The sequence below is a fragment of the Dendropsophus ebraccatus genome, chromosome 14 (genome assembly GCF_027789765.1).
Source record: "Dendropsophus ebraccatus isolate aDenEbr1 chromosome 14, aDenEbr1.pat, whole genome shotgun sequence".
NCBI classification, from domain to species: Eukaryota; Metazoa; Chordata; class Amphibia; order Anura; family Hylidae; genus Dendropsophus; species Dendropsophus ebraccatus.
The window spans coordinates 60076157-60101423 of NC_091467.1; the positions used below are offsets into that span (position 1 = coordinate 60076157).

At 42.8% G+C, this 25267-nt stretch overlaps 1 protein-coding gene across 2 annotated transcripts; it reads left to right on the forward strand.

The window, feature by feature from the left end:
- The first annotated feature begins 3611 nt into the window (after window positions 1-3611).
- LOC138772699 (uncharacterized) lies at window positions 3612-24398 on the forward strand. 2 transcript variants are annotated; one of them, XM_069953278.1, is made up of 17 exons: window positions 3612-3664; window positions 3895-4011; window positions 5319-5445; window positions 6119-6226; window positions 8295-8447; window positions 10622-10705; window positions 11198-11234; window positions 16160-16211; window positions 17035-17126; window positions 17404-17541; window positions 18291-18344; window positions 20342-20491; window positions 20924-20991; window positions 22396-22450; window positions 23036-23099; window positions 23198-23259; window positions 24310-24398. In XM_069953278.1, exons 2-17 carry the CDS (start codon window positions 3903-3905, stop codon window positions 24340-24342), a joined length of 1386 nt encoding a protein of 461 aa, XP_069809379.1. In that variant the 5' UTR covers window positions 3612-3664; window positions 3895-3902; the 3' UTR covers window positions 24343-24398. The 2 variants fall into 2 exon arrangements, with proteins under 2 accessions (XP_069809379.1, XP_069809380.1); XM_069953279.1 differs by lacking the exons at window positions 20924-20991; window positions 23198-23259; window positions 24310-24398.
- Window positions 24399-25267: the final 869 nt, after the last annotated feature.

Here is a 25267-nt window from a genome sequence, read left to right on the forward strand (position 1 = left end):
TCCGACCTGGGGACTTTTTTTTAATATAGCCAGGGAGGAGGTGGCTGAGGGCAACAACGTCCACTCACCTCCCCCTGTATCGCGGGGCTCCGGTCCCCGCTGCCCGGCCACTTCCTGGTGTCTGACGGGGGCTCGAGATGTGATTTTTCAAGTCCGCTCAGCCAGTCAGTGACAGAGGCAGTCTTATATTAGGCCCAGCACCCTTTTCCCCAGCAGGATTCACTAAGAGGCGCACGCCTCTTAGTCAATCCGGCCGGCCAGGAGCCCCGAAGCTGCACCCGGTGTACTAAATCTACACCTGCTTCCAGCAGGTGTAGATTTGGATCATGATTTACCCCTGCGAGCAGCCGTAAATCATGATGAGGCGCCTCCTCCCCGCCTTGTCACGCCCCCGAGCTCTCCCAGCCCGCCCATCGGGCGAGCAGGGCATATGGCAGGTGTATGCCAGGGAGAAGGGGAGAATCTGCATCTTCTCCCTGGCTTACGCCTCGGGTGGACGTTTCATGAATGTCCACCATAATATACTGTAGTCATACAAGTATACATTCACCTAAATGACCGATTTAATTCCGGTTCTACAATTTTGGCCATTCTGGGTTGAAGTGAACCTCCTTTTAATTTTGTATACATATTGTATGAGTAACGTTATTATGGATCTAACCGCATGTTCTCTAGACATTGTGTAATGCATCCATGTTATTACTAATGTGCAAGTACATAAAACACAAGTTACAGAACACAAATATGGCATTTACTAATCTCTCTTCCTGGAAGAACATCAATGATCTTGTAGATAACCATGAACTGATATTATATATACTTCACTGAACACTACTTGTATCTGGGTATATATTGGATGAAATACTCTGTCAGCTGTTTGTTCTGCAAGCACAGTGCGAGAAGTTGGATCTATTGATGAGAGAGGTACTATGCTGTTGTGTCTTTTACTATGCTTTGTAATATATGTATAGTTAGGCTATTTGATATTTTAAAAACGTCCGTTTTTACCTTTATTAACTGACTGCAATGGCAATGCATTGAAGTCAATTCGGAGGACGGACGTCCAAAGCACACAGCGCATTGACAAACAGACGTTTTTTGCAGCGGTAAAAACGTCCGTTTTTCAATGCATTGTGTGCATTGGACGTCCGCCCTCTCATTGACTTCGATGCATTGCCATTGCAGTCAGTTAATAAAGGCAAAAACGGACGTTTTTTAACATATCAAAACCGCCCGTTTTTTGGACGTTGTGTGAACCTAGCCATAGATAGATAGATATATGATAGGAGATAGGGAAGCCTTGATTTACCAGCTCAAGCTTTCCCATTTATGTCTCCTGCTCAGAGCACATGTAGTAATCCCCAGCCACACTTCCTGTAATCTGTCTTGCTGTGTCTGTTGCTAGAGACAAATTACCCGTGGTAACAGGCAGCGGAAATTAGATTGCAAATGAGACATCTAGTGGCCAAAGCTTTAGTGCTGTTTTACTGAGATAAGGAGTAATTTTTAGTTATGGCTAGTTTTAGCTATGAGTGATTTAGTGGTTTAGTAAATGAAGAGATTTACTCTTAAAGGCAATAGTAAAATTAGACCCCCACTGATCTTTAAAAAAAAAAAAGGAAAGGGGGCATTTATCTGAGAGTTTTGCCCCCTTGCTTGGATTGGATCTTCTAGCAGAGGCTTTTAGACTAATGTACAGTATGGATTCAGAGAGAGTATTTAAAGCGTAACTGTCATTTCAGGGTAATTTTTCTGAAAACATTAAATATCAACAGTACAAGCGATTTTAAGAAACTCTGTAATAGGTTTTATGTACTAAAAGAGTTTCCTTCTGTACTAAAAAAGCAATCTCCCAGCCTCCCCCCTCACATCAGATGAAGCAGGATTTCTCTGTCCATTATGTGGCTATGGAGAGGGTAGGGGCTGTTAGGAGTGATTGAGCACGGAGCAGTCCTGCACAGCACAACACCCTGCAATCTTCTCTCAGTAAGTTCATAGATAAGCACTGACCTTTCTGACCCCAGAATCCTGCGGTTTAGGTGCCCAGAGAGTCTACAAACAGCTGACCTTCATGTCACCTCTTCCTGCTCCCTCATCTCCCTCAGCCCCTCCCCCCTTCATAGGCTTACAATGTAGAGAGCAGAGCCCGTCTTCACTGGCTTCTCTGTAATGAAGACATGTTTGCCTGATAATGCACAGATAAGAAGTCAGGGGGGGAGGCTGGGAGATTGCTTCTTGAGTACAGAAGGAGGCTTTTTTGGCTGATGAAACCTATTACAGAGTTTCTTAAAATCGCTTATACTACTGATTTCTGCAATAAAAAAAACACGACAGTTACACTTTAAATCCATACTCTCTAAGGAGAGCTGAGAAAAGCTAGCCCCAGGATCTTCAGGAACAAGCAAAGACAGCTCTCCATGGTGTAGGAGTATCAAATAGAGGAATACAAACCAAAGTAAAGGTGGACTCCCTCACCTGGTGGAATTATGCAGATCGGTGCTCAACCCTCACTACAGCGTTTGCGGGACTATGGGACTCCAGCTCTCCTGTGAACCCACAATGGGGTGAAACAGCACCCACACCTCCAATCCACTTGATCCAAAACACAAGTGAGTAGGCGCAGGTCATCTACCACAAGGGCCAGATAATATAGGATATAAAATTTAATTAGCAAAACAATAAAAGACATAACAGGGTAAAAGCAAAACACGTTTCCAGACACCTGAGGAAGAGGCCGGTCTGGCCTGGAAATGCGTTGTGCTTTTACCCTTTATCTATTTTATTGTTTTGCTAATTAAAGGAGACCTGTCACCCCCCGTGCAGGGGTGAAGGCCGCCGAACCCCCCACTAGAGACTGTTATACTTACCCCTTCTCTCCAAGTCGCGGGACTTGGAGAGAAGGGGTAAGTATAAGGGTCTCTAGCGGGGGGTCGGGCGGCCTTAACCCTGGCACGGGGGGTGAAAGGTTCCCTTTAAATTTTACATCCTATGTTATCTGGCCCTTGAGGTGGATGACCTGTGCCTCCTCACTTGAGCCCCAGGATCTTAGGATCCAACCCTCAAAGATCAAACTGTCCAGCGCGACGAGAGGGAGAAAGCGAGCTTCCCTGCTCCTCGTTTCCCGCTCGCGGGGAACTGTAATATAAAATTAAACAAATGATAGTGTAAGGCGGAGACAGGCATAAGTAATTCATTATTTAGCCATGAGGACAGCCAAAAGTATAGGCGTCTAAATTAGTAGAACTAATTGCATTAGGAAAGTAAATACAAGTGTATGCATGGTGCCAGGAAAGCAACCGTTGCCAGTCAGTAAGAACATCAGAAAGTATATGAGCAGGGATAGCAGCTGTGTTCATATGATTCACCAAAAACATTATTTCTCTTAAGTCAACTGGTGCCAGAAAGTGCCAGAGATTTGTAATTTTCTTCTATAAAAAAAAAATTTCAAGTCTTCCAGTACTTATCAGCTGCTGTATGTTCTGCAGTTATACTCCTTCTAGTCTGAAGAGCAGGTAAGTTTTTATGGGGATTTGTTGCTGTTCTGGACAGTTCCTGACATGGACAGAGGTGGCAGCAGAGAGCACTGTGTCAGGCTGGAGACAATACGCCACTTCCAGCAGAACATTAAAGAGGACCTGGATCTCTGTGACATGGGGGGTGACAGGTCTCCTTTAAGCAGCTGATAAGTACAGGAAGAATTGAATTTTTTTAATAGAAGTAAATTACAAATATCTGACACTTTCTGGCACAAGTTGATTTGAAAAAAAAAAAAAAAAATGGGGAACAACCCCTTTAAAGTTTACAAGCAAAATCCATTGCATTCTGTTTTGAAGTCAAAATCTTGGCTTTGGTGAAAAACACTTTGTGGATACTTGTGTTTCTCGCCTCAAACAGCTCCCAAGATGATGAGAATCCTAGTGATCGGGCTCTTATATAATTTGCGCCTACAAATCGGTGCAGCTGGTGAACCAACAGTAAGGGTGCAGCTCTGCAAAGATGTCTTGGACAATGGTAAATTTTATAGTTATTATTATATCTCTTTATGTAGTTTGACATGTATAGTGTACATGAAATATTAGGGCTTTTTTTTTTTTAGTGTTAGTGCTTGATCCAGGCTCATACAGTACATTATAGCAAATACTCCTCTCCGTCTCCACTTCTAAGCGTTACACCGTTTGGGTCGAAATCATATTCATACTCATATCAAAGTCTACATATATGTCTGTATACAGAAATGAGGCCTAAACACATAGGGGGAGATTTATAAAACATGGTGTAAAGTGAAACTGGCCCAGTTGCCCCTAGCAACCAATCAGATTCCACTTTTCAGTCCTCACAGATTCTTTGAAAAATTAAAGGTGGAATCTGATTGGTTGCTAGGGGCAACTGAGCCAATTCTACTTTACACCATGGGGGAGATTTATCAAACTGGCGTAAAGTGAAACTGGCTCAGTTGCCCCTAGCAACCAATCAAATTCCACCTTTCATTCCTCATAGATCCTTTGGAAAATGAAAGGTAAAATCTGATTGGTTGCTAGGAGCAACTGAGCCAATTCTACTTTACACCATGTTTAATAAATCTCCCCCATAGTCATTTTGGTGGTCACAACAAGCTGGAAATCATTTAGCATTTGTAAGGCCTGAACCAAAGATGAGCTTTTGCCACAAATAAGACAATAAAGGGTTATCCAGGATTAGAAAAACATAACAAAGTCAATAACGGGCAGCAGAGATCGCGCTGCCACCAATCATTAACCCCTTAAATGCTGTGATTGCAAGGTTTAAGTTTAAGTGACAGGAGCAGCTCCTGTCACTTACCATTCCGGACTTCCGCAGCGTGGTTTCCCTGACTGACGGTGGTATACTACTTACCACAGTGCAGTCCGATTGTCGATCTTCCCACTTCCCATAGCGGGGGGGGGGGGGGGTTGGGGGGCGGGTGATTAGGTTACGGCGGGGGGGGGTAGTGCTAGTGAGGGGGCGGCTGCCTGAGGTTTGCCTCAGGCGGCAGAGACCCCAGAATCGGCCGTTGTTCCATCTGCACAAATATGATACTAATAAAAAGTTGAGCTAATGGCACAAAAAAATAACCTTGTAGGTGGAAAAATAAAACCGCTATAAGAGTCACAGTAGGGCCATTTTAATCAATTTGCAAAAGAAAAATTACTGTTAAAAAATAGTAAAACATTAGAAAAGTTGTATAAACATATATAAAGATATCATGTCGGTTTTACCGTAAAGTAAATGAAAATGCTGAAATATCAGCTCTATGACTGTATGTGCAAAACGACTAAATCTTCTCCGTGTTGGTGTTAAAGCTGTTACTGATTCTCTGAAGCAATTGGAATCATCTGAACTGATGGACGACATTGGAGATCTCAGGCTAGAAAGACCCAAAGGATCTGATTTTTTTTCACGAGCTTTCGGCAAAAAGGAATCAAAAATGTGAGTATACGTGTCACAGTATTATCAGTATCAGTATATAATGGGGTTGCCTTAGTATTCGTAAAACTGACTAAAAGGCTGAAAATAGTGGAAGCATTAATTTATTTATTTAATTTTTGCGTCCAAAACTCTGTAAGGGACAGAGCTATTTAAGAAATACTGCTATTGCGTGTGATGGTGTCTTCCTGTAGTTCACATGAAGCCAGCTGACCCAGAACACACCACTTCCTTTGATATTTTAAACACTGTGATTTTCTGTGGGTCAGGCTGGTGATCACATGATCCAAAAACAAGTCTCGTTTTTGGTGCAAACTTCAGAGTCAGGTGCATTTTATGGTGCAAAGTAGACCATGCCCCATTTTGAATAAACCCTGCCCATTTTTCGTACTAAGCAGAAATCGGCTAAAAGTGGTGGAAAAGTTTCTAAAATGCATAAAAAATGTGGAGAAAAGTCCCATGCGCCACTTTTTCAGCTAAAATTCTTTTTAAGCTAAAAATCTTGGCTAATGTTTTATTTTTAATTATTAAAAATTGCCCAAAACTGTGTCAAGCAGTGTTAAAAATGAGTTTGGTTTTCTGGATTGAATTTCTGCATTTTAAAAAGCGTTTTCTAATAGATTGGGTAAGAGAAGTCTTAACAAGTCATCATGAGAAATCTGTTTTCGTCATTCAGGGTACCGATCACAAAGGCCAAGATGGACGTTTTACCGGGAAGTGAAATATCATCCGACAACAGTTTTGAAATGACATTTCAAGTCAGAGCAGAATATGGAGACAAAAGGTAAGTTTAGTAGATTTAACATTCTACACCAAATGTCATTTAACCTTCTAAAAGTTTCATTAAAGGGTAACTCCGGAGGAAAAAAAATATTTTAAATCAACTGGTGTCAGAAAGTAAGACTGGGTCCAAACTGTGTTTTTGCAGTCCGTTTAACGTATACGTTTTATGGAAAGAAAAAAAAAACAGTTTTTCCATTGGCTTCCATTATTTAAAATTGACTTTCCATTATTTTTATTTAGCATACACAAAAACCTGGTTGACAATATTTTTCTGTACGTTGAAAGTAACCGTTTAAAAAACGGATATGTTAAACAACCTGCAAAGACACAGTGTGAACCCAGCGTCACGACCTGTCCCGGCTGATTGACTAGCTGCTTAGCCAATCAGTGACTAGAGCAGTGTCCCACCCCAGTCACTGACTGGCTGAGCGGCCAGTCCATCAGCTGGGCCGTGATGGGTACTGCAATGGAGATCACGGAAAAAAGGTGAGTTAATATTCTTTGTTACTTTCCCCCGTGCCTCTGCCTTTAAAAAAACAAAACAAAACCTGGAGGCCGGACTTCTTTAACTCCTAGACGACCCTGGACATAAATGTCCGTTCTGGTAGTCTGTCACCAGGCGACCCTGGACGTACATTTACGCCCTGGGTCTCTAGAGATCTATGAAGCGCGATCCGGAGCGGAGCGCGCTTCCTAGCAGTTGGGGGCCGGCTGCAATGAGCAGTCGGGCCCTCACCGTTAATGACAGACTGCAGCAATCACGCTGCAGCCTGCGATTAACCCCTTAAACGCTGTGATCGTGGCGCGACCGTGGCGTTTAAGAGTAAGTGACAGGAGCAGCTCCTGTCACTTACTGATCATAAACAAAAAGAGGTAAAAAAGCGCCAGGATTACCGATTTTTTTGTTACATTATATTAATAGAATTAAAATTAATAAAATTATAAAATTAATAAAAAGGAATCAAAATGTCTGATCTACACAAATAGGGTATTTGAAAAAAAGAAGAGATCATGGCGCAAAAAATGACACCCCATACATCCCTGTAGGTGAAAAACAAACTGTTATAAGAGTCACAAAAGGACCATTTTATTAATAACTAATTGCAAAAAAAAAGGATTTTAATTAAAAAAAAATATATAAAACATTAGAAAATCTGTGTAAACCTGCATGTGGTTGTGTTCGGACTGACCTATAGAATAATGTTATTATGTCGCTTTTACCGTCTAGTGCATTACGTAGACACAGGAACCCCCCAAAAGTTACCATATTGCATTGTTTTTTCCAATTTCACCAATGTATATTTTAATAAATAATATTTTGGGGTTCCATCATACATATTATTGTAGAATGAAAGACGCCATTACATAGTACAACTACTCCTGTAAAAAACAAGCACTTACATGGTCCTGTAGATAAAAATATGAAAGTGCTAGAGCTCTTAGAAGGGGAGGAGGAAAAAACTGAACCGCAAAAATGAAAATTTGCACGGTCCATTGGGTCATTTTGGTCTTGGTCCTCAAAGGGTTAAATAACTTCCCCCTTTTTTTTAAGTAAAATAAACAAACAAAAATACAAACAAACTTATTTGGTATTGCTACAAGTGGAGAGATCTGATCTATCTCTTCTAGTTTTATTGTTCCTGCACGATGAACACTGCAAACAAGAAAAATAAAATGTCAGAATTGTGTTTTGTTTGGGGTTTCTTTGTAACCCCACATCCCAGTAAAAAATGAAATGAAAAGCAATCAAAAAGTTCAGTCAACCCCAAAATGGTCCCAATAAATCAAAAACAAGCCATCACACAGCTTCATAGGAAAAAAATTTTTTAAAGTAGTAAAATATAAAATAAACTTTATAAATTGGGTATCATTGTAACCGACTTGACTAGAATGGCAGGACATAAAGGAGGGAAAAAAAAAAAATCCAGTAATTTTGAAACCCTCCGTAGTTGCTGTATTTCTTTACCTTATTTTTAACACTATAATTTTAAAAAAAACGTTTTAAGACTTTCATTATAGGGGGTTACGGATAACAGATGATCAGAAAGTCAGTGTTTTTGTTTCTTTAGGTTCTCCCAGAATGGAAATAGAAGGACACAAAACACTTACGTCTTCATGGATTTGGAAATAGTCGCTGTCCTGCTTGTCAAAGTGACTAGAGAGAAAATACTTTTTAGCTTGGAGGACTGTGAAGTTTACCTAACAAATCGTGACACCAATCTGTAAGTATTATATGCAAGACAAACAGAATAGGCATAAACTTCTTATGTAAAGTAATGTTACGTCCTAATTTCTAAGAATTTTTTGTGTTTTATTTTATTAATTTTTTTAAAAACAAAACAGAATTTGTATGTCCCTTCCCTACAGGACTGCACAAGGCTGCTGGTAGTCCTAGCATCCTGGGAAGTTCTTTCAACTGTATATGTGTCTTAAGGAGATCAACAGGGGATATAGGGGATACCTACTAATCGGGGAGAAAAACTGGTGCAAAGGGGACACTATTAAAGGGGAGGAGGAACCTTCTTACCTAATCAGGAGCGAGCACAGAAAAGACAATATTAAGGGAAATTGGGGACCTATCTACCTCAAGCCCCTAATACACAGGCTGATAAGGGGGAGCTATTACAGACGATGACAACAAGCAACTAAGTGAAGGAGGCCGCAGGGAGTTCAGGGGGGCTCCCAGGACGATCTTTAGATCATCTGGGGAGCCCATAGGAGATAGTGGGGGTCTGCTGCGGACGCTCCTATTGCACAGAGCGACGGCCATTATCGTTGACGTTTTCGCCATTATCGTTGAAGTTTTTTTCAACAAGTTGAAAGACAAGGATGCATCAGCTGATAGTTGCCTTTAAAGGAGAAGTCCAGCGAACATTTTTATGAAAGTATTGTATTACTCCCCCAAAAGTTATACAAATCACCGAAATATACTTATTACGGGAAATGCACATAAAGTACTTTTTTCCCCTGCACTTACTACTGCATCAAGGCTTCACTACCTGGATAACATGGTGATGTCACTTCCTGGATAACATGGTGATGTCACTTCCTGGATAACAGGGTGATGTCACGACCCGACTCCTAGAGCTGTGTGGGCTGTAGCTGCTGGAGAGGATAATGGCAGGGGGATGCTCAGTGTCCCTCCAGTGCCCTGTGTCCCTCAGTGTCCCCCTGCCATCATCCTCTCTAGCAGCCACAGCCCACACAGCTCTGGGAGTCGGGTCGTGACATCGCCATTTTATCCAGGAAGTGACATCACCATTTTTATCCAGGAAGTGACATCACCATTTTATCCAGGAAGTGACATCACCATTTTATCCAGGAAGTGACATCACCATGTTATCCAGGAAGTGACATCCCCATGTTATCCAGGAAGTGATATCACCATTTTATCCAGGAAGTGACATCACCATGTATCCAGGAAGTGACATCACCATTTTATCCAGGAAGTGAAGCCTTGATGCAGTAGTAAGTGCAGGGGAAAAAAGCACTTTATGTGCATTTCCCATAATAAGTGTATATTGGTGATTTGTATAACTTTTGGGGGGGTAATACAATACTTTTATAAAAATGTTCGCTGAACTTCTCCTTTAATACTAGCTATTACACCAACAATTATCGTCCGTAACGACCGATAATCGACCAAATATGGTCGATAATCACTTGGTGTAATAGGGCCTTAAGCCCAAAGAGGGTTTTACCTACGTATTTACTAAATGGAGGGGTCAAAAAAAGAAGACTACAACTGTCCAAGAGCCCAAAGTAAGACTTTGGTAACTGCTGTGTAACTGCCGAAATGTGGAACTATTAGTGTTTGCACATTTAGGCTATGTTCAGACCTTGTAAGGGACTGGCCGTTCCGTGACCCGGCCGGGTCATAAAAAGGACGGTCTCATAAAAGATCATCCCGGCCGGTACTGCAGTATGATCTTTAGCACCGCAGAGTTCTGATGCGGGTGAATCCATACGTGCCCGCATCAGAACTCTCCACTGCACACTATGGCCGGAGCCGCTCGCTCCATAGTGTGAACTGACAGGGTTTTCTGCGGGCGCTATTCAATGACATGTCAGTTGTTTGCAGGGCCGCTAGAGATCCTGGCAGAAGCGTATACTATGTCTATACGCTCCAGCCGGGATTCCGTAGACGGCAAGGTAATGTATATTTTCGTAATAATCATGGCCGTTGTTTCAATCTGCAACAACGACCATACTTTTACAAAAATATACGTTGTGTGAACATGGCCTTACTGTGTAGGTGCACAAAGGGTGGCAATATTAGTGTGTGGAGGCATTGCTACTGTGTGGGGCACAAAAGGGGGCACTATGGGTAGGAAAAAGGTGAGAGGGCTGCTGGAAAAGTGTGGAGTCTAAGATGTTTGTGTTGTAAATTCCACAGAGATAAGTCATGGTTCCAAGGTGTCGTCTTGGCCATCTGGGACCAATGGAAATTAAGAATGAAAAATCATAGAGGACAAAGCCCGTGAGTGACTGGATGCAACTATAATCACTTATACCTTCTGTAGAGCCGATGTCTACCACTATATATGTACCGCTATATGGTCACTGTCATATTAGTATCAGTATAATTGGGGATTTATGAGAATGGAGAGTTCATAGGCATCATATAACTTGTCTTTTCACCAGTTTTCCCTTCTGCAGACTCCATCTCTCAGATTATTAGGCTAACCTCTATAATGTTTCACCCACACTGTACAGATACAAATGACGGGATGCTGCTCCCTGTATCTTTTTTCCCATCTACTTTCTTCTCCTCTCCCTATTCTCCTATCCACTCTTAACAGACTTCTATGGACAGCATGTGATCCCACAGTGAGTCCCTAATGCTATTGGAGAACTAAAGATTCCAGCGTTGTTCTTGATGATACTAAGATAATACTAAGACATTGATCTTCCAGGAACCAATGATTTTTTTAAATTTTCTTTGGTCTTTTTTATATGTGTACATTTGAAGAGAAGAGAATTCGGACCTGCGTCCAGGGAAAACAGAGGTAAGTACGTCTAACATTATGAGTATCCTACTTGTAAGCCACTAATGTGCACTAGTCATGGATGAATTAATGGATTTAGGCTATATTCACACACAGGGGGGACTTATGAAGGCTACCACCAGGGCATACGTCATGGAACAGGTGCAGATTCTTACCTGCTCTGTGGTGTACGCCAGCGGTAACTACAGCTCTCCCGATGGGTGGGCAAAGGGGGTGCGGCCAAACAAGGAGGTGTGGCCTCCTACTGCACCTAATTTATCAAGGTTTATGCCTGGAAACAGGTATAAACCAGGCAAAAGTCTACACTTGCTCCAGAGCAGTGGTCAATTTTTGCGCAATGCCTGTGCTGGGCGCAGGGCGAGCTGGCTTTATTAATGGGCACGTGCCTCTTAGTAAATCCATCAGGGGGCCGGGGCTTTAACGGTTGTAAGGTATGCCTGTCTTGATAAATGTCACCCACTGTCTTTTATTGCCCATTCGATGGGCGTCTTATATCATTTTGAGGGCAAATAATGGCGATTATTTGTACAATCACTGCTGTCCATATAAAACAACGGCAATTAATTTCAACTATTTCTCATGTGTTTTAGACACCTTTTTGTGCCTTGTCTTACAAAGGGGCATGGCTTCATTTAGAAAAGGGTCATGGCTTCATTTAGAAAAGGGGCATGGCTTCATTTAGAAAAGGGGCATGGCTTCCTTCAGAAAAGGGGCATGGCTTCCTTCAGAAAAGGGGCATGGTTTCCTTCAGAAAAGGGGGATGGTTTCTTTCAGAAAAGGGGCATGGCTTCCTTCAGAAAAGGGGCATGACTTTCATCAGAAAAGGGGCATGGTTTCCTTCTGAAAACGGGCAATGCTTCCTTCAGAAAAGGGGCATGGCTTCCATTAGAAAAGGGGTGGTTTCTAATTTGAAAAGGGGCATGGCTTCCTTCAGAAAAGGGGAATGGCTTCCATCAGAAAAGGGGCATGGCTCCTATTAGAAAAGGGGCATGACTTCCATCAGAAAAGGGGCATGACTTCCTGCAGAAAAGGGGCATGGCTTCCTTCAGAAAAGGGGCATGGCTTCCATTAGAAAAGGGGCATGACTTCCATCAGAAAAGGGGCATGACTTCCTTCAGAAAAAGGGGAATGGCTTCCTTCAGAAAAGGGGCATGACTTCCATCAGAAAAGGGGCATGGATTCCTTCAGAAAAGGGGCATAGTTTCCTTAAGAAAAGGGGCATGGCTTCCTTCAGGAAAGGGGCATGGTTTCCTTCAGAAAAGGGCCATGGCTTCCTTAAGGAAAGGGTCATGGCTTCCTTCAGAAAAGGGGCATGGTTTCCTTCAGAAAAGGGGGGGATGGTTTCTTTCAGAAAAGGGGCATGGCTTCCTTCAGAAAAGGGGCATGACTTCCATCAAAAAAGGGGCATGGTTTACTTCTGAAAACGGGCTTCGCTTCCTTCAGAAAAGGGGCATGGCTCCCATTAGAAAAGGGGTGGTTTCTAATTTGAAAAGGGGCATGGCTTCCTTCAGAAAAGGGGCATGGCTTCCATCAGAAAAGGGGCATGGCTCCTATTAGAAAAGGGGCATGACTTCCATCAGAAAAGGGGCATGACTTCCTTCAGAAAAGGGGCATGGCTTCCTCCAGAAAAGTGGCATGGCTTCCATTAGAAAAGGGGCATGACTTCCATCAGAAAAGGGGCATGACTTCCTTCAGAAAAAGGGGAATGGCTTCCTTCAGAAAAGGGGCATGACTTCCATCAGAAAAGGGGCATGGCTTCCTTCAGAAAAGGGGCTTAGTTTCCTTAAGAAAAGGGGCATGGCTTCCTTCAGGAAAGGGGCATGGTTTCCTTCAGAAAAGGGCCATGGCTTCCTTAAGGAAAGGGTCATGGCTTCCTTAAGGAAAGGGGCATGGCTTCCTTTAGAAAAGGGGCATGGCTTCCTTCAGGAAAGCAGTATGGATGGCTTCATTTAGAAAAGGGGCATGGCTTCCTTCAGAAAAGGGGCATGGTTTCCTTCAGCAAAGGGCACAGTTTCCTTCAGAAAAGGGGCATGGCTTCCTTCAGAGAAGGGGCATGGCTTCCGTTAGAGAAGGGGCATGGCTTCCATCAGAAAAGGGGCATGGCTTCCTTCAGAAAAGGGGCATGGCTTCCATTAGAAAAGGGGCATGGCTTCCTTCAGAAAAAAGGCATGGTTTCCATCAGAAAAGGGGCATGGCTTCCATCAGAAAAGGGGCATGGCTTCCATTAGAAAAGGGGCATGGCTTCCATTAGAAAAGGGGCATGGCTTCCATTAGAAAAGGGGCATGGTTTCTAATTTGAAAAGGGGCATGACTTCCTTCAGAAAAGGGGCATGGCTTCCTTTAGAAAAGGGGCATGGCTTTCTTCAGAAAAGGGGCATGGCTTCCATCAGAAAAGGGGCATGGCTTCCATTAGAAAAGGGGCATGGCTTCCATTAGAAAAGGGGCATGGTTTCTAATTTGAAAAGGGGCATGACTTCCTTCAGAAAAGGGGCATGGCTTCCTTTAGAAAAGGGGCATGGCTTTCTTCAGAAAAGGGGCATGGCTTCCATCAGAAAAGGGGCATGGCTTCCGTTAGAAAAGGGGCATGGCTTCCATCAGAAAAGTGGCATGGCTTCCTTCAGAAAAGGGGTATGACTTCCATTAGAAAAGGGGCATGGCTTTCTTTAGAAAAGGGGCATGGTTTCCATCAGAAAAGGGGCATGGCTTCCTTCAGAAAAGGGGCATGGCTTCCTTCAGGAAAGGGTCATGGCTTCCTTCAGAAAAGGGGCATGGCTTCCATCAGAAAAGGGGCATGGCTTCCTTCAGAAAAGGGGCATGGCTTCCATCAGAAAAGGGGCATGGTTTCCATTAGAAAAGGGGCATGGCTTCATTCAGAGAAGGGGCATGGCTTCAATAAGAAAAGGGACATGGCCCAAATGCACCAAAATTCTGGTGGACGATTTTGGGATGTTGGGTGAAAGTTGCAGTGTAGTTGTTGAGTGTAGTTGATTTCATACTCAGAATAAGTTTCCTTTTTTCTATATGATCAGATCAGTACCATAAATGTAGCATTATAATTAGGTTTCTTGTTACAGAATCTGCATTGGGTCCCATCATCTTACGAAGCATGAGATGAGCGAATCATTTAAAAATTTGGTTAGCGAAATTGCCAAATTTGTACCCCAAATTTGTAAACTTTGTGAACTGAAGTAAGCAAATCTATACATACCTATGTCCATACCACCCCCCTCCGTGTCCTCTTCTATAACTCATCTGCATGCTCAAGCAATCACTTGACTTAGGGAAAGCACCATGGCCAGTCTTTTGTCTTGAGACACAACAGTGACAGCCCGCTAATCCAATTACTGTCCGTGGTCCGTTCTCTGTTACTTAGTGATTGGCTGAGCAGAGAGTGACAGCCTGCTAATCCAATCACTGTCCGTGGTCCGTTCTCTGTTACTTAGTGATTGGCTGAGCAGAGAATGACAGCCTGCTAATCCAATCACTGTCCGTGGTCTGTTCTCTGTTACTTAGTGATTGGCTGAGCAGAGAGTGACAGCCTGCTAATCCAATTACTGTCCGTGGTCCGTTCTCTGTTACTTAGTGATTGGCTGAGCAGAGAGTGACAGCCTGCTAATCCAATCACTGTCCATGGTCCGTTCTCTGTTACTTAGTGATTGGCTGAGCAGAGAATGACAGCCTGCTAATCCAATCACTGTCCGTGGTCCGTTCTCTGTTACTTAGTGATTGGCTGAGCAGAGAGTGACAGCCTGCTAATCCAATCACTGTCCGTGGTCCGTTCTCTATTACTTAGTGATTGGCTGAGCAGAGAGTGACAGTCTGCTAATCCAATCACTGTCCGTGGTCCGTTCTCTATTACTTAGTGATTGGCTGAGCAGAGAGTGACAGTCTGCTAATCCAATCACTGTCCGTGGTCCGTTCTCTATTACTTAGTGATTGGCTGAGCAGAGAGTGACAGTCTGCTAATCCAATCACTGTCCGTGGTCAGTTCTCTATTACTTAGTGATTGGCTGGCCAGAGAGTGACAGCCTGCTAATCCAATCACTGTCCGTGGTCCGTTCTCTATTACTTAGTGATTGGCTGAGCAGAGAGTGACAGTCTGCTAATCCAATCACTGTCCGTGGTCCGTTCTCTATTACTTAGTGATTGGCTGAGCAGAGAGTGACAGCCTGCTAATCCAATCACTGTCCGTGGTCAGTTCTCTATTACTTAGTGATTGGCTGAGCAGAGAATGACAGTCTGCTAATCCAATCACTGTCCGTGGTCCGTTCTCTATTACTTAGTGATTGGCTGAGCAGAGAGTGACAGCCCACCAAGCAAATCACTGGTCCCTCAGTCACTGATTGTCTGAGCATGCGGCTAAAAATATGGAAAAGGGCACCGGGTGATTGTGGAGAGGTGAATAAATATTTTTGCGAGTTTTGTTAAAGGGAACCTGTCACCGGGGATGCGGGCACAGAGCTCGACCCCCCAGTGCAGCCCCCGGATATTTACCCTTTCCGGCAAGTCCCGCTCCTGGAGCTGGTCCCAGGGCCCGAGATGAGTCCGATGCATATGGAGCCGTCATTCTCTATGGGCATCGGACTCACCTCTGCAGTGAGCCCACATGGCTTCGGGCGCTTATATCTTCGTCCGGGGACCGGCTCCAGGAGCGGGACTCGCCGGAAAGGGTAAATATCCGGGGGCTGCACCGGGGGGTCGGGCGGGCTCTGTGCCCGCGTCCCTTTAGCAAAAATTTGCTTTGTCAACAAATAAAATTTTATCTAAACTCCCTGCAAATCCACCTTAGTTGCACTCATCTCTAGTCATTTCATTCATATTGTATAAAATCCATCATATACGCCCTTTATGTGTCACTAACAAAAGTTACCAAAATAACCTATTCAAAAATATATATTCAACATTTATTGACAATTCTTTTTCAGCTGTGCGGTATCGTACGCAGGATTACCGATATTATGAATGCAAATTGGAAGGGTGAGTAGAAGCCTTGGACTAAACTAGCTGATCATAAAAATGACAGGGTAACAAAAATAGGATAAGGAGTCAAGTAGGCGGTGTCACTCAATGGACGGGACTCTTTAGCCCGGAAACATCAGAGATTTCAATCAATAAATTACAAGTTTTACTGAATCTTTTCCCATAAAGACATGTATCAGTCTTCTCAGCTCCTTCTGCTCAATAACATGATGCCGATAGCTTAGGTAGTATTTTCATGGTGACAGGTTCCCTTTAAGGAACATGAGGACTAAATATGTGTCCTCCTGGATTGCCACAGCACCAACATTTGTCATTTGAAGAGGGGTACATACAAGATGCTAGGGACCCTATACCAGCAAGATAGAATTTTGTAATTGGTCTCTTGAGCTTTACTGGAAACCAATGTCTTACATTGATTGTTACGGCAGCAATCTCCAAATAGATTAACTGTTGATTTAAAGAGGACCTGTCACCCCCCGTGTCGGGGTGACAGGCTCCCGACCCCCCCCCCCCCCCCCCCCGCTAGAGCCCCTATACTTACCTGATCAGGCCGGGTCCTGCTTCTTGATCCGGTCCGGTGACGGAGATTCCAGCGCCCGAAGCCCCGCGCGCGTGCTTCTGAGATGAGTCCAACGCTCCATTCATTCTCTATGAGCGTCAGAAGCGGGACCCGGCGCGATCAGGTAAGTATAGGGGGCTCTAGCGGGGGGTCGGGAGCCTGTCACCCCAGCACAGGGGGTGACAGGTTCCCTTTAACAATATGATGGAAATGGGGCATTTGTGCAACTTATATCCCAAATCTGCTGTTATTTATGTGCAGACCATTTGATCATTGATCCTTCCGGTAAGAAAAAGCTAGTTCTGAAATCCACCTCTAAAATCAACACCGACTGTCTGCAATTAAACCTGAATGTAAGTATGAAAGGGAACTCGTAATAGTAAAGTTATATGTGATTGGAGTCTTTCACTATAGCCCCACTATTATACATACAGTTCTCTGTCCACTCTTAAAGAAACTTGTCACCTGTCCAATTTGGGCTAAGTAGTCATGTGGGCAGTCCTACTCGGTGATTGACTGCTTTCATCATATGTACACCTATACAGATAGCTGTCAATCGATAAGTTGGACCGCCCACATGACTACTTGGCCCAGAATGAGCAGATGTTTACTTTCTGGATTACATTTCAGATGGAGGTCGGAGGCTTAGAAGTCGTCTCAAAACAAAGACACGGCGTATTGCTAGGAAGTGGAGTAAGCTTGTTAAAAGATTACATCAATTATATTGTGGCGGTTGGCGTCCATTTAAAAGAACTCAACGAAAAGCTGGTAAGCATCAGGATCAACATTGACTACTACTGTTAAAAAGGTTAAAAAGTTCCCAGGATTTTCTCTAGTTACCTTCCCCCTTTATATACTGTACATACATTCTTATTTAATCCCCCCGCCCCTTCCTGTCTCTTTGTTGTCCTTGATCAACATTGAATTAACAAACCAGATTTAAGGGAACACCCGCTAAGGTCGGACTAATAATGGAGCTCTATGGAGCCCAACTGATCAGTCCGACTGATCACGTGACACATAGCCGGGAGAGGACGTGCTGCAGCGTGTCTCCCGATCGGTACGGGTGTGAACATGTAGACCCGGAATCATCAAAACTTTTGACATGTCTCTATGACATGTCAAAAGTTTTATGAAGTGACAGTGATATTTTAAATTTACCCTAAAAAATTAAAGGGTTTTAAAGGGACTTTTTCCTTGATGGGTTCATCCTCAGGATAGGCCATCAATATCCGATTCAACACCCTGGATAATCATTTGTTTGTTAGAGCCACGGAACTTGCAAGCACAGTTAATGGAGCTGGAAGCAAACAGCGCCATACATTGCGTAGTGGCCATGCTGTGTTACTGCAACTCAGCTCCCACTTACTTAAAAAAAATTCACCAAAACAGTTGAGTTGTCCATAAGTTTAGGGACCATTGTTAGGACTAATGCAAAATGTAGTCTTCAGGAATGAAGTCTCTCCTTCATGACACAAAAGTACAGAAATAACATGTTTTGCCTATTGTCTTCTCAGGAGAAAAAGATTCTACAGCTTTCGCCCACTGAGCTCCAGCTTGTAATTCCTGATGTAAGTTTCTATCTACATTATTACAATTAAAGTGACCTGCAATTTTACACCTTCAGGCTAGGTTCACACTATGTAACTGTGCGGCTGTATTTGCGGCTGTAATTGTGCAGCGGTATTTTTGGTGGTTCATGCGTACGCTGGAAAGTATACGATATACGGCTGCACAGTGCACACTATGTATGAATCTACGGCCCTATCGTAAACGGACCCGTAAAAAATTAACAAGACCATTGTTTGCGGCTGGAAATGCGGCCGTGGATTGACAGGCGGTCCGTACGGAGTACTTCAAAAATAGCCGGCAATGATGCCGAATGCCGATGCCTCTAATAGTTAATATATTAAATTAATAAAACACATTTTCTTTGTAATAAAGTCCCTTTCGTTGTTCAATAATTTAATTCTAACGAATCCATAATTGTGCAATTAAATATACTGTTAAAATAAATATATATATATATATATATATATATATATATATAAATAAATGTATATTTATATATATATTTATTTTTTGACAGTATATTTAATTGCACAATGATGGATTCGTTAGAATTAAATTATTGAACAACGAAACTGATTTTATTTCAACGAAAATGTGTTTTATTAATTCAATATATTAACCATGAGAGGCATCGGCATCGGCATACTGCAGAGGATCGCAAACCCCGGTAATAGCGATTCATGTAAACTGTTTCCCTGCTTTCCCAGATGCATCCAGAGGTGTTTGCATCACTTTCTTAAGATTTTATTTGTTATTTTTAGTTGAACCAGATTTCCAAGTAAATGACCGTATGTTTTCAGCCGCATGTCTATTTTTTCCCACGGCCGTAGTTTCATCCGCACATTTACAGCCACATAAAAAATATAGCCGCACACATACATAGTGTGAACCCAGCCTCAGGGAGGATTTGCACATATTAGTTTTCTATGGATTGTTAATGGCAGCAGAGTTTTGCAAACCGCTTACCTTAAAAAAAAATATAGAAGCCAAAAGATCTTCTTATTTGCTGGTAAACCGCAATGTTGCTTTCAAAATAACAATACAGTGGTGCCTTGGATTACGAGCATAATTCCTTCCGGGACCGCGCTTGTAATCCAAATCCACTCTTAAACCAAAGCAAATTTTCCCATAAGAAATCATAGAAATGCAGACAATTGGTTCCACACCCCAAAAATAATGATTTATTATTCTGAATAACATGTAAAACAAATGAAACAAACAATGATAAACAGCATAATATGTGATATTATAAGTTACTGTACAGTATAGCAATCAGCATGTGGAGTATAATGTATAGTAAGAGCATAACCTGATAACACAGCAGCAGTTTGTAGATACAGGATGGAGCTGCAGATCCCCATAATGGAGTAGTGTAGTACAACAGGCTAGAATAGAGAAGCAGGGCCGCTGTCACAGGTCTGTGTGGTCACATGACTGCAATGGGGAAGGGGGTGTGTTCAGCATGGACCAATCAGGAAGGGAGAATCACAGAGCTGTGCAGGAGGACAGTGACAGAAACTTCTCTATACAGCAGTGTGAATAGTTGAGCATGAAGGAATGAGCAGGGCAGATGTGGGGACTGTATAGCAGCACTCTCTGTCCGGGGAGAGAGGGGTTACAGCTATGGGGAGATTACCTCCACAGTCCTGTCCCCTGATGTAAGCTCCAGCCTGAAGTGGATCTGCTATGATTTGGAAGGTGAGGGAGACTTCCTGGGTCAGAGTACAGGCTGTAGACCCCGCTATGCAGGCCATGCCCCTCCCCCACTCCCTCTCCCACCCAGTACAGGGAGCTCTTACACCAAAGCAATGCTCTTAAACCAAGTTATAATTTTGAAAAACTGTGAGCTCTTCTTGTAAAACGTTCTCAATCCAAGTTACTCTTTAACCAAGGTATCACTGTATGATGTTTTCAACCACATCACGCTCTGCTTCCATTACATGACACCATATCCTCACATATAGAGGCTGACATGTAAAATCTTCTGTCTCTACAGGTGTATGAAACAGACCCAACCAATCTGATCATCAGTATCACAGAGGTACCGAAGCTGGACATCAATGGCGACAGCAAAACCATGACGATTGTGGCAGATTTAAAGGCGTATGGTTTGAAATCAGAAAAAATTGCCTTTGAAGTAATGTTTGTAAGTTAAAGCTATTGAAAGCACAGTATAATAGGCACATTGGGGGAGATATATCAAAATATATAGGGGGAGATTTATCAAACTGGTGTAAAGTGAAACTGGCTCAGTTGCCCCTAGCAACCAATCAGATTCCACCTTTCATTTTCCAAAGCGTCTGTGAGGAATGAAAAGTGGAATCTGATTGGTTGCTAGGGGCAACTGAGCCAGTTTCACTTTACACCATGTTTGATAAATCTCCCCAAGTATTCGCTCACATGCCATGCTCCCAACATGCACCTATCCCTCTCCCCTCCCCCCACCCCGGTTCTGCACAGGAAAGACCTTTTCTTCTTCCTGGAGATGTGTGAAATGCCGGTCTTAGTAAATTCCCACCCCCGCCAATACATTTATAAAAAGAAAGTACTGCTCTCATGTTTTCTTAAACTTTTTCAGGAAACAAAGGTGAAAATAAAATTCCTGTTAGATGGCAATGAACTACTTTTACAGATCCTGCCATCTGGGTAGGTGTCTCTACTGACTATCCTCTTCAAAGTCTTCTGCGTGCCTATCCACAGACCTAGGATTTCCTGCAGTTAGTTACTATAATATACGGAATTAGGCCATGTTCACACAGCGTATATTTTCGTAAAAGTACGTCCGTTGTTGGCGATTGCAACAACGGCCGTGATTAATACGAAATTATACGTTACTTTGCCGTCTATGGAATCCTGGCTGGAGTGTATACACATAGGGGGAGATTTATCAAAGGGTGTAAAATTTAGACTGGTGCAAACTGCCCACAGCAACCAATCACAGCTCAGTTTCCAGCTCTGGTGAAAGGAAAGAGGAGCTGTGATTGGTTGCTGTGGCCAGTTTGCACCAGTCTAAATTTTACACCCTTTGATAAATCTCCCCCACAGTATACACTACGGCCAAGATCCTTAGCGGCGCCACGAGAAACTGACACGTCAGTTTTCTGCGGCCACTATTCATTGAATAGCGGCCGCAGAAAACCATGTCAGTGCAGACAGTGGAGCGAGTGGCTCCGGCCGCATACTTCATAGTGAGCAGTGGGTTGTTCTGATGCAGGCGCGCACAGATGCGCCCGCATCAGAACTCTGTGGCGCAAAAGATCATCCAGCCGGTACTGCAGTACCATCTGGGATGATTTTTTCTGAGACCGGCTGTTCCGTGACCCAGCCAGGTCACGGAACGGCTGGTCCTATTCAGCGTGTGTATTCACAAAACTTCTCGGCACTCACCAAGGCTTGCTTGCAAATGTGCGTTTATTTACATGTTGAGATGCACACAATACAGCAGGGCAGAACGCGTTTCGGCTCGGTTGCCTTTATCAACTGTCTAGTGTCTAGGCTGTTGATAAAGGCAACCGAGCTGAAACGCGTTCTGCCCTACTGTATTGTGTGCACCTCGTCATGTAAATAAATGCACGTTTGCAAGCAAACCTTGGTGAGTGCCAGGAAATTTTGTGAATAGATTGTGACTCCTTCCACGGGCACCACGTGACAGAGTGCCGATATTGAGCTTTATACAGCATGTGAACATAGCCTTACATTGGGTGTAACTTTTTGATGTACGTGAACCGGCTGCCCATTTTAGCTATTTCCACTATGATTGTCTCACGTCATATTCTGGCTACAGGACGCCCTTGCACTAGTCAGGCCCATTACTATTTGTAAGTATATTAGTGAAGTCTATTGTTATAGTCTGATTATCCTAGATGGAGGTAGAACATTTGCATTACCAGCTCTATTGGCTACTGTGCTCTAGAGGCCACTACTATAACTGACAGTGTCCTAATTCTTTAGTATATGAGCTTCTATGACGAGTCTCTGTTTAATTCTCTCTCTGTCTCTAGATACTAAAGTATATATAATGATTCAAACACTATTGTTTTTGTATTCTAGAGATCCATTTATACACAGCTGGGAAAGTAATATTGGAGGGTCTGGAGATCTTGATGTAAGTGACAAACGTAGAGTCATGTGTGGGATAGATTCAACCAGTACATTCTTGGGGGGTGGAGGGGTGGTTACCTGTTGATGTACCATCACCAGGACTGAAATATTTTTTTGGGGAGTACCAGCTGGGCGCCAAGTGCTAGAACCAGGAAGTGTTTTGTAAAAAGGATAGCGCCACTGGGATCCCCGCTGTTGGCGCCATTTTCTACTTGGGCACCGGCTCGCCTTGTAACGATGGGGGCAGGCCCGGTGTCCCCCGGTGTGACAATAACACCTCCTCTTGGTGACGCATCCCTGCTGGTGTGACCGAGGGGAGGGGTTATCATTGCACTGGGGGTACCGCGCAGAAAACGGTACAGAGCGCAGGAATTGGGTGGCGTTTTGAAAAAAGGACCGCACCACCGAGATTCCCACATCGGCACCAAGCATGGAACTGCATAAAAAAAATTTTTTCCAGACCTGGTGATGGTACGTTCCTGCCACCTACTGATCTCTAATGCTACCTTAATGTGCTAGCCCAAATTTTTTTTTCCTAATCATTTTGTAAAGTTTTACATAGGTCACTTGTAGCTCTTTTTGTTCACAGTATAAGAACCTTGAGACCTTAATAAACAAAATTACCAGGGAAACGCTACTGGATGTCTTGAATAGTAAGTTTATAGGCACGTTCTGTAGGTTTTTTTGCCTGTTTACACTCCAACTATTATGTTATTATGGTTCTGTTTTTTTGTTTTTTTGTTTTTTACAGATTTGCGTCTAAGTTTTAAAATACCCTTCCCGAATCTTGCATCAGGAATAGCTGTTAAGACGGTAAGGTTTATGTTAGTCAGAGACATCGTTGCACTGTTTTATAGTATATGCAAGTTTTTATAGGGTGTTCCATTAAATGTTATAACTCACCCTCTATACCTCATACTACACAAGCTATTTCACTTTGAAATTCTAGGGGAATCTGGTCCAGAATATGCAGTAGCATCCAATATAGCTTACCCAGTATTAAGGTGGACATTTTGGTTTCATACTGGGCCCAGCATTATAGGCTAAACTGCACTTGAACATGAAGTGTGTCTGCCTTTAATAATCAACATTATAGATAGTGCTGTTATATTAAGCACACATAGTAATATATGCTATTAAGGGCTATGGACGATGATTCAGTGATGATTTGTTGCCTGGATGCAAAATAAAGCACCTTTCTAAATATCTATATAGTCTTTATTATAAATTATAAACTATTTAGCTGCTATTAAGAGAATTAAATAAATCTATTTATCAGAAGGTCCTTCTGCGCTATCACTGTTAAAGACAGTAGGGAAAAAAGGTGGTAGTGGTGGAAAAAGGGGGAGGGTATAGACCAGCTCAGGCGGAGAGAATCCTTAGAGGGCAGCTCACATAGGCTAGAGACAGAGAGGAGAGGGAACATGGGGAGTTTACAGGGGGAGAATGAATTGAACTGAACATGAACTGTGTACGAGTGTAAAGACTAAATAGAGCTCCCACCACAATCTGTAAAGGCTGTAGAAGAGAAAATAAACATTTTTTAAACCGAGACCCATTGAGATTTTTTGGACCATAATAAACACAATTTCTATTTTTTTTTTTTTAAAAAGTGCTCAGTACTTTTTTTTTTTTTTTGACTGGTTAAAATCCGGTATAATAATTGACACCAGCCATAAACTGAACGGACCCCAAGTCAATGAGTTCCATTGGCTTCCATTGGCGTCTGCCCACACAGGTGAGAACCTAGCCCATTCTGTCCTCTCCTTCAGCAAATGTTCTGCAATAAATTTATCAACAAGGTAAAGTAGATGCTAAGCTAAAGTTGTAGTTTTACTAATATCTCTTGGTTTTCTTCTACAGGAGACCGTTGAGCTCTCTCCAAAGAAATCCTAATTTGCAAGTCAGACGACTTTACTTCAAACCATTGAAAAACAACAAATAAAGTTCCGTCTTTTAACCCATTAATGGTGCATTACTGAGTAATAAAAGTGACATTGTGTGTAATAGTCAGGCCTTGATATTGGAAGCTAGATATTTATTGCATGACCTAATTGTACAATAAATCACCACCAACGTTGTACTCCATGAGGAAAATGTAAATAGACTCCAAGGAGAGAACGTTAAACACATAATACTTAGATATAGAAACTAATACGCAGAATAACTAAGATCACTAATTCGCGGAAACATAAAGTTATTATTGTGTCAACGTAACAGATGCTTCCAAGAAAGATGGAATAAATCACACAAGCCTGAGGGGAAATTTCCAAAACCTCACCTTCAAGTTCTCATTCTATATCTCTAACATATCCCTTTAATTGTACCTTCAGTGATTTGTGAACAATGACTATGATGCAGCCCAGTGTACGAGTAAAAGACTATCCTGCACAGTAGTCATTTTTTCAAAAAATTGATCTCCCGACTAGAGGTACTCTCTAAGTGTCTGAGGTCGAGGTCTATCAGTTTGGAACCACATCAAGAGAACATAATGCATTTTTAAGCTTAGCGGAACTTATCCCTAAAAGGGGGAAGAATGATATGAGTGTTGGTCACATGACACTACTCAGTTTTGTAGCTAACTTTGCCTTCATCCGGGGCAAAGATCAGTTTTCTTCTCAAACACATCTAAATACAGTGACCAAGACAGAGTGGCCTTAAAGGGGTTATCCAGTGCTACAAAAACATGGCCACTTTCCCCCTACTGTTGTCTCCAGTTTGGGTGGGGTTTTGAAAATCAGTTCCATTGAAGTAAATGGAGCTTAATTGCAAACTGCACCTGAACTGGAGATAACAGTAGGGGAAAAAGTGGCCATGTTTT

Bases quoted from the DNA above. Each gene is read 5' to 3' on its own strand.
- LOC138772699 (XM_069953278.1), top strand. From the start codon at position 3,903: ATGATGAGAATCCTAGTGATCGGGCTCTTATATAATTTGCGCCTACAA. The intron at 5,446-6,118 runs GTGAGTATACGT...TTCGTCATTCAG, and splicing joins GGCAAAAAGGAATCAAAAAT to GGTACCGATCACAAAGGCCA. The intron at 10,706-11,197 runs GTGAGTGACTGG...GTACATTTGAAG, and splicing joins AATCATAGAGGACAAAGCCC to AGAAGAGAATTCGGACCTGC.